Consider the following 9,843-nt stretch of genomic DNA (forward strand, 5'->3'; position numbering starts at 1 on the left):
ATGCAAGAATCAAACTTTAAACTTTTTAGTTATAAAAATTTTAATACTATATCATAAAATTATTTATTCTAAAAATTTAATTGATAAAAAAAACACATATAAATGATTATATCTCTTTGTCGCTTGTTATGTTATTTAATTTTGTGAATTTAATTTTTCGTGCGTAAAATACTTTACATAATATAACATTACAACAAAAGTTATTTTTAGTGACAAATTTTAGTGACAATAATATAATAGTTACTATATGTCTTATTTAATTTTTGCAGTAATTATATATTTGCCGTTATTATAATATGTTATAATGGCAATTATATATTTTTTGTAGCCATTAAAAAGATCTTCATACTAAAATTTTTTTAACAACAAAATATAAGATAATTAACGTTGTAAATATATTAGCGGCTATTCTAATCGTTGCTAAAAATAAAATAAATGACAACCAAAAATAATTTTTTTTAGAAGCCTAATATATGTTGTCCCATTAATAAAATAGATAAATTTTGTCATTATCAGGATTAATAATATTCAAAATTGTTTCTAAAAATTCACGTCATGAGTCAATGTGATGCATGCTTTAAAGATTTAATGTCACATTTTAGTTTTAAAAAGATACAAATAAGAGCCAAGCTAATAATCTTTCTCTTAGTTTGATGTTGATTTGGGGCCATTAGTTATATGCTCATCGTCATTAAAAATAAAAAATAAAAACTCATCCGCAATCAACTCCATGCAAAGTTAATAATTGAGAGTTATTAGATAAAAATTTAGTCAAATTAATTAAATCATTTAACGATTGTCAGCTATCAACTTCACGTGAAATTAAGTGTACTTGAGCTTTTATCTTAAAAAAATCAAATCATTATTTACTTTAAAATTATCTCAATTTATTGACTAGGGCATTCTTTCTAAAATAGGTATTTTGGTAATGACCGTTCCATGCTTCTGTGCAATTGCATTTTCCGGATGGGTGGCGCCGCCGTCCTCTTGTCGAACAAGCCGTCGGATCGAAGTAGATCGAAGTACCAATTAGTCCACACAGTTAGAACACACAAGGGAGCCGATGACAAGAACTATAATTGTGTCTATCAAAAAGAAGATCAAAATGGAAAGGTCGGCGTCTGCCTGGCGAAGGAGCTCATGGCCGTCGCCGGCGATGCCCTAAAGACAAACATAACAACATTAGGGCCTATGGTGCTACCCTTCTCGGAACAATTCATGTTCTTAGTTTCATTGATTAGAAAGAAAATGGGGGCCAAGGTGAAACCCTACATACCTAATTTCAAGTATGCTTTTGAGCATTTTTGCATCCATGCAGGTGGTAGGGCTGTGCTTGATGAATTACAAAAGAATCTTAGTCTTGAAGAATGGCATATGGAACCTTCTAGAATGACACTTCATAGATTTGGAAACACATCAAGTAGTTCATTGTGGTATGAATTAGCTTATACTGAAGCCAAGGGAAGAGTTCAAAAAGGAGATAGGGTTTGGCAAATTGCATTTGGATCAGGTTTTAAATGCAATAGTGCTGTTTGGAAGGCCTTAAGAGTTATCAACCTTGAACAAGATTGGAGGGGAAACCCTTGGGATGATTCCATTGATAAGTACCCTGTTCAAGTTCCTAAAGCTTAATTAATATATATAGATTAATCTAAGTGTGAATAGTGTATTAATATTAATGTATACGTTTAAGTTTGGAAAAGTTGTTTGGATGTGTTCTCAATTAGAACAAATTAAAGAAGAAAGTTGTGCTATGTAAACACCATATTTTGTCAAAGATTAAGCAAATAATAAAAGTTTTGCATTTAAGTTATATTACATTATTAATATATAAATTTAATTTTGATACCCTATAGATGTAAAGTTGTTTTATAAGGACGTATATCCAATCTTGTAACGACATGGTAGATAAAATAAGAGCAACTTCAATGTTAGATTTTATTTCAATTTTATTGAGTCCTAGAAAATGTCAAATTAGCGCTTATTGAACCATATGACTTAAACAGTTATTTAAAATAAAATTTAAAATTTGTCACTCCAATGTTTGGTTTCAATTTAATTTGAATTTTATATTATTTTTAATTATTCTATGAAAATTACATGTTGCGAATTTTTATTGGTTTTTCTTCAAAATGATACTGTCCTTTTAAAGTGAGATTTGTTTAATTTCATCTATCAATGTCAATGTAAATTTCGATTTTAAATTAGTTTACTTCTTATAAGTATTAAAAGTAAAAACCTTTGATTGGAGTTGCTTTTAGTCTCTGCTTTTTTTCTTTAGACTTGTCAATCTCTCTTAGATAGATATGTGAGATTGATCGAGTATTTGAGTTATGCAATATGGGCACGTCTCTAGTATGGATTATATGTGTTTGTCTCCAGAATGTAACGCGTGGGTTCGTAGAAAATTTTACAGATTCAGTGTCTGGAAGTAGGACATTGAAAGGAGTAGTGTTGAGCAGTGTTTATCAAATAGCGATGAGATTGAGAAAACAACTAGTGTAGGTGCCAATATAGAGGGAAAGTTAAAGGAAGATTTCATTAGTTTCCTAAAAAAAGAATAAACTTCTTTGCTTGGAAAGTCTCCGATATACCAGGTGTTCCAGGGCTTACCTAAAACTGGATGATTGGGCTTGAATGAAAGGCCCGAATGTTGAAAGAAGGTAGTCTCCGACTTGTTTTACGTCTGGGAGCCTCCGTCTGAGTTATGTATGTGAAAGAATGGGGGGTGGTACCTGTAAAGACACTCCGATGCCTAAGTTAGCAAGGGGATAAGCAGGTTTAAGAGTATTGGAACTTAGAGATATCTGAGGGGTGTCAGTGTATTTATAGGTGATGTGCCAATAATCACCGTTGGAGTGGATCCACTATTGGTGGATAGCCGTCCCTTTATCTTAGGGTTGTTGGGATATTGCTCCTAGAAGTAGGTTGGGAGATTTTATGAGCAGTTACTTATTTGAACAAGTATTATCTGTCAGCTCATATCAAACACGACCTCTTTGGGGAGGAGCCTATGTCGAACCTGACTTCTTTAGATGAGGTCGGGTGGGTGGTGAAGGCCTATCTTTGGATTGGGCATTTTTTGCTTATGTTTTGGGTCAGGGTATGAACAGTGCCTCTGCTTGAGTTTGAGCTTTCATGAGGTCAGGCTCAAGCATTTGTGGTTCCAATTTCCTTTGTTGGATACGCCGCCTTCATAAGGTCGAGTAGACGACGTGTTTCATAATTTAAAATAAGTATCATTTCATTTTATCTATTATTTCTGATGCAAATTTTAATTCTAAATTAATTTACTCCTTGTAAATATTAAAAATAATGTTCTAAAAATATTTCATTAGAATTGTTCCAAAAATGTGTTAAAAATACAATGAGATTAAATTTTCACAAATTTCTATATATGCATAATTATTAAACTCCTGAATCCAAACTCAAAAAGTTATTTTCATGAATTTGAAGGTTTTTCTAATTTTTGCCCATAATAAAAATTAGTGGCTAACTCCCAATATTTTTCATCTCGCTTCGCCACATGCTGTATAGTGTATACTATTTGGGATCAATGAGGATTTTTAATCTACAATTAAAAAAGATTGAAGATCAGATAAAAAATAATTAGAAAAGAGGTTTTTCAAACGATCCAAAGACCTAAAAGGCAAAAATCTTAAACATTTATAGAAGTTGACCATATTGGTACACAAGAATACAATTGAAATTAAAATATAGGATCAATATAATATATGGTGTGAGCATATATTGATCAACTAGGTAAGAAATTGAAGGCTTGGATATGTCATGGTGACTAGCAATCAGATAACAAATAAAATATCTATTTTTTAAGACAAAATTCATTTAATTTTTTATCCATTTAAAAAACCGAGACCTGTGTCAAATTGAACCTAAACCTACCTAGAAAATTGGATGTTAGTCACATTTAGTTTTTTTTTTTTTGTTCCGTTTGGAAAAATGATGTGAGACAAGGAAATTGGGTGTTAGGAAATTAGTTAAACCTGAAAGGAGTAAAACAAGGAAGACAAGTGGAAAAGAAATCTTATTAGTCATCTTTTGCAATTGCAACTTCAATATACAATGTTATATGTGCACCTTATATTGTGTATGATGAGTATAGACCGTTTTTTTTCAACATTAGATCGTAAAAAAATAACAAAAGTACCCATGAAAGGTTTTGAAATGAACAAAAAATTTATAAATATCAAAATACACCAAGAAATTATTTTCTATAAACCAAAATACCATATTTATAACAAAGGATTTGATATTTATGCCAATGAGTTATAGCTCAAATAGCATAGTCTCCCCATATTCAATTAAGAGGCTGGAGTGCGAGTCTCTTATCTTTAGTAAAAAAAGGATTTGATATTTATAAATGTCCGTTATATATCTTTGTCCATCAAAAACAATTTATGAATCAAATAAACTTTGATATTTACAAATCTTAATGTGTATTTTTATTCATTCTAAACTATTTCATGTGTACTTTTGTCTAATTACTATTTGATAATTGGTCACAACAATTATCCAATTAAGAGACTTGTTTGTTAGTCTAAGACATATATGCAAAGAAATATTGGATGATTATGCACCATAAAAAAAGAATTACTATTAGAAATTACAGTAAATAAATTTACTCCTATGTTTGAGAAAAGTTTAAGAACTATCTTTAAAAAAAGAAAAATAAAAAATACATACATGTTAGAGTTTGAGCTTTGAAGAGACAGAGGCCTAATAAACTCTAATAGCCTTAATTAATTAAAAGGGTCATGAAGTTTCTCAAAAGCAACAAATCCATGAAGTTTATCAAAAGTCAAAACTAAATCAACATTTTCTACTGCTGCCTATATAAGCAATACACAGTTAAAATCAAAAGCTAATACTCACCTAAGAATTAAGATCAATCAATAATAAACAGCAGAATCATAGTCCTAATGGTACAACTTTATCTTCAGTATTATATAGACTTTTTCTTTTCTTTTTTCCCCCCTCCACCCTACTAATGGAATATTTTATGCAGTGGGGGTTTTGGTTTCAAGGTATTTATAGCAAACAAGTTTACATGTTTCTTGCTCTACAAACCCCTCTCACCATAGCTAAGAAAATGGCCATATCACTTGTAACTGCAGCCTAGTACGGTTGATACCTCCGACCGCGTTTACCGCTGCCCTCATTGCCACTGCCTCCCCCTCTTCCTGCAGGACCCCCTGAACTGTTGCCCCTCCCAGGCCCGCGTGGACGAGGTGCTGGCATCTGTACACCAGGCTGTTGACTGCAAAGACCAATATGGAAGTTAATTCAGTGTATCATACTAAATAAAATGAAACTTGTTATAGACCTTTTTGAATAACACTCCATGACTTGTTTATTTAAACATTTTGGAAGTCAATAGTCATATTTTAAACTATCCCATTTGACCATATGGCTTATTACTACACAAAAAATCTATGTATAGTAGTGTTTTTAGAGAAGTTAAGATAAGGAGTAAATGTTCAAATTGATCCCGAAAATTTTATGCGAGTCAAATTAGTCCCTCAAATTTCTGTTGAATCAAATTGGTCTGTAACCCTTTTTCCGTCCTCGTGTAATTTGACCCAGGCAGAATTGAACTATTAAGTACCACATAGGATGCAACAAAATGATGTTGGGTTAGGGACTAACGTGATGCACATTAGATAATTTAGGGGGACCAATTTGACTCGTATGCAAAATTTAAGAGACTGATTTGAGCATTTACTCTTAAAAATAAGCATTTTCACAAGATTATTGAAAAATTAAAAAAATGAGAATTTTTGTTACTACATATCAGAATACAAGGACTTCAATAAGCTATTAATTCAAACATGCCTGAGTCCAAGAGTAGTAATAACTTACAAGACATAGCCGATTCTACCATCTGGCAATACCATCGGAACCATCTGCATTCCAGCCGGCATTGGACCCCTACCATATATCACTGGTTGCTGCGGCTGCTCATACGTAGATGATGATCCATAACATGAGATGCAACAACATGAGGACATACTGGAGATATAATAGATCAAGAAGCAAAAGAGTTGATTGTGGATCGGTAATTACCTGTTGAAAGCTAGGAGCAACACCATATCCAGCTCCTGCAGCACCTATTGCCGAGCCATACGGATTTCCAGCAAAGGCACCACCAAACCCAGGATGTGCAAGTCCAGGATTATAGCCGTAACCCATATCGGGTTTTTTCTCAGCTTGAGGTTTCGCAAGAACAACCTCAAGCAATTGGCCTGAAGTTCCAATTCATCACAAAGAGGTGTATGTTTTAACATATGAGTCAGACAGAAACCTAGTTTATAACTTTGAATCATAAAGAAGTACCATCAACTTCGTATTTCTCTGAGTCTTTTACGGCCTTTAATGCACTTGACCTCTCTGCATAATGGATGAAACCAAAATCACGCTTCCCTCCGGCTTTGCTAGGTGGCATGACCACTTTTGTTACTTCTCCATGACGAGAGAACAGTTCCTTAAGTTGTTCGGTAGTAGTATTCTCAGGTATGTTCTTCACATAAAGAGCTTTAACCTGAGAATTCCCAAAAAACAGTTTTCTAGGTGTAAATATGATTTTATTTTCCCGTCTACAGTTTTTTACATTTGTTTTGGTCCGTCTTCTCTTTATTAGATTTTTTGCTCCTACCACTTAGATCTAATAATAAGTGAAAAATAAAATTAAAAAAATATTTGTAAGGACCAAAAGTGAAATTGGCAATATTTTAAAAACTAAATTGTATATTCTAAAGTACTTATAAGGAACAAGGGCAAAAATGTGTCCATGTGTGTGTGTCTAATATTAAAAAATGTCCTATATTTATATTTTATAGGGACTAAAAACATATTTAAACCAACAAAACAAATATGTAAATTTATGGTTAGTTGATTAGTTCATTATTCATTATTATGGGTGACAGGATTCCCTTTTATATAAAACCACTTATATTACTGTTCAACCTTCATCAAGGAATTTACCTGGGAAGCAGCTGAATGATCAGTTGAATTCTTTGGATCTGCCCATGTGACAGTTGGGGTATTACCTTCCAGCTTAAAACCTGCAGTTGACATTTTCTGCCTTGAATAATCCGCGCATGCATTATTGTAATACGACACGAACGCAAACCCACGGTTCCTGCTAGGATTTTGAACGTCCTGCAATAAACACAACCGAATAGCACTAAAGGACTTGCAACATATGTAAGTATATATTATCAGCATAGATTAGTTGAAGACTGCACCTTAAAGAGCTCAATGACTTCAACTCCAGGACCAACACCCTCGACTACTCTCCTAAATTCCTCCTCAGTCCAAGTTTTCGGAACATTACCAATGAACAATCTTTGTTTTGTCTCAGATAGTGAACACCTCAAAGTTTTACCCTGTCACAGGAAAATCTCGACTTTGATTAAAAGATCAAAACTAATCACCATATAAGATCGATTGCAGAAAGCACCATGAATACCTTATATTTCTTATTGTGTATCTCTTCTATGGCATTTTGTGCAACCTCTTTTGTTTTGAAAGCCACAAAAGCATACCCCTTACCTTCTCCACTGTCCCTGTCTTTCATCAATCGCACCTGAAAAAGTAACAACAAAAATAAACTTCTAACTAGATATTTCAGCTTTTCTCTCTCACTTGCCAAAAAACTAGAGTCTTCCATAAGACCATAACAAAATGCATCACATAAGCAGTTCTGACCTCAAAAATTTCACCCAACGATTCGCACAATTCCCTCAAATCATCCTCGCAAACATCCCGAGGAAGTCCACCAATAAAAACTTCAGAACCATGAGGAGGCAGTGCAAGAAGTTCATCATGCTTCTGTTTCTCTTCTTCATCGATGAAAGGTGGTTTCAGCCCATCTCCTTCGGACCCAGTGGTAATGCCACTTCTATCCCCTTTGGCCATTTGGTCTTTCCCACCAGCCTCCTCCCCCGAGTCTTCATATTCCTGTTCTTCAGCATTTTCCTCACCTTGTCCATCCACTCCATCATCGTCGTCGTCGTCATCGTCGTCATCATTATCGTTCGCATTATCGTTGTTATTATTATCATCGCCATCCCCATCATCATCATCATCCTCATCATCGCCATCTGATTGTTCCTCGACATCATCGTCATCCATCTCTTCCATGTAATTCTCATCATCAAAGTCCACACGCTCATCGATTTCAGCACCTTCCGACATGATTGATTCAAATCCTTGTCACTAATACCTGAAGGTCTACACAATAATCACAAGAACTGAATGAACCTAGGTTGCCGCATGGTTAACTCACAGACACACAAGGCCAGCTGAAGCATTTACTGTTTTCACAAAAATGCTAAATGAATGAACCTAATTGCAACACAATTTCCTTTATTTACTGAAATAACTTCATAGGGTTTATAGTTAGATGCATACAAAATGTATATTACCATTAAAATGTTCAAGCTAAAACCACAAAATATATTGCTAATCTCAAGCTCAAAAGAGGGATGTCAGCTAATTTAATGAAACATTCTAACAAACACCTAAAATACATGAAAAAGGGAGTCTCGATCTGTGTTTCTTAATCAAATTCCACTGTTAAATTCTTGGATCCAAACATGAAAAATTCAAATTTCTAAATTTCAAAAGCTTCAAAATTCAAACACAAGCTAAATTGGAAAAAAAAAATCCTTTTTTGTAAAAATCTAAAAAGGGGCGAAAACATATATACTCAAAATTCAAAGAGGAATAAGCGAATAACAGATGGGTATAAAAAAGGGGGGAAGTAAACATACCAAAAAACAGAAAAGATTGATCCTTTAATGGTAAATTGGGGGTTTGAATTATGAGATATATGAGAATGGTGAGAAGAGAAGGGTATGTGAAGTGGGGCATTAATTTTTGAGAGCTCCACAACCCAGAACCCAGAAGAAGAACAAGATGAAGAAGAAGAAGAAGAAAAGGTGGCATATTTTATTGGAGAGAATATTACTAGAGAGAAAAAGGAAGTGACTTTGCATACCATGTATGTGATTTGTATGTGAGATTTTTGTGTGAAGAGGGAGAGAGGGAAGAGGGTTCTGTGTTTCTGTGTTGTAGTTGTTGATGCCCTTCAAGATAGAGAGAGTGTTGTCCGAGACAGAGAGAGAAAGAACACGATGGTGAGAGAAAGTGTGGTGTTTGCGTTTTTATGTGAAAGTGGTGCCTTCAATTTCGGGTTGGGTTTTGCGGCGTTTTTCAAACCTAATTCTCCTAACTAAGCCCATAGATTCTGCCTCAGCCTCAGCCCATAAGAATGTGTAGAGTTGATACTTTACTTTCTATGATGACCCAAAATAATGAAAAAGCCACAAAAAATTCTTATATTTGACCCAATTAGCATTTCGATATAAGAGTTATAGAGTCTGACCAAAAAACAAAGAACAAAAATTTATATAAAATAGTTTTGTAATAAACTAATTTGTAATTACTATTATATATTGAACTATGTATATACCAAAATCAGTCATCAGTATAAAATACATGTTAAAATATAAATATATATTAAAAATAAATTAAACTATATATATTTATACACAATTATATTAGTAGTTAATTTTGATGTACGAATAATATTTTTATTATATAAAATAGTTTTATTGATACAACTTACATGTCTCATGAACATTATTTTAGAGTTGTATATATAAGCCTACATATATATGATATTTCAATCGGCTCATTATATTATTCTACGACGAATTAAGATATGGCGTCAACCATACTAACATAGTATATTTTAGTGACAGTTTATATATATTTTTCTTTTTAATTTTTTTTTAAAATATTATGAAATCAATCATA

At 33.2% G+C, this 9,843-nt stretch overlaps 2 protein-coding genes across 4 annotated transcripts in view; one reads left to right on the forward strand and one right to left on the reverse strand.

The window, feature by feature from the left end:
- LOC107624223 (3-ketoacyl-CoA synthase 1) overlaps window positions 1-1,809 on the forward strand; it is a 4,039-nt gene extending 2,230 nt beyond the window's left edge. The window contains exon 3 of the mRNA XM_016326707.2: window positions 918-1,809. Within this exon, the coding sequence (XP_016182193.1) occupies window positions 918-1,632 (715 nt within the window). The 3' untranslated portion in view covers window positions 1,633-1,809. The remainder of the gene's footprint in view (window positions 1-917) is intronic.
- Window positions 4,729-9,178, reverse strand: LOC107624231 (heterogeneous nuclear ribonucleoprotein R). 3 transcript variants are annotated; one of them, XM_016326716.2, is made up of 9 exons: window positions 9,023-9,178; window positions 7,729-8,253; window positions 7,490-7,606; window positions 7,266-7,406; window positions 7,003-7,179; window positions 6,355-6,559; window positions 6,085-6,263; window positions 5,881-5,975; window positions 4,729-5,278 (listed from the first exon to the last, which is right to left on the reverse strand). In XM_016326716.2, the coding sequence occupies exons 2-9, from the start codon at window positions 8,215-8,217 to the stop codon at window positions 5,137-5,139; spliced, it is 1,545 nt and encodes a 514-aa protein (XP_016182202.1). In that variant the 5' UTR covers window positions 8,218-8,253; window positions 9,023-9,178; the 3' UTR covers window positions 4,729-5,136. The 3 variants fall into 3 exon arrangements, with proteins under 3 accessions (XP_016182202.1, XP_016182208.1, XP_020970936.1); XM_016326722.2 differs by lacking the exon at window positions 9,023-9,178 and adding an exon at window positions 8,796-8,823; XM_021115277.1 differs by lacking the exon at window positions 9,023-9,178 and having other exon boundaries at window positions 7,729-8,277.

The sequence above is a fragment of the Arachis ipaensis genome, chromosome B02 (genome assembly GCF_000816755.2).
Source record: "Arachis ipaensis cultivar K30076 chromosome B02, Araip1.1, whole genome shotgun sequence".
In the NCBI taxonomy this organism is placed as follows: Eukaryota; Viridiplantae; Streptophyta; class Magnoliopsida; order Fabales; family Fabaceae; genus Arachis; species Arachis ipaensis.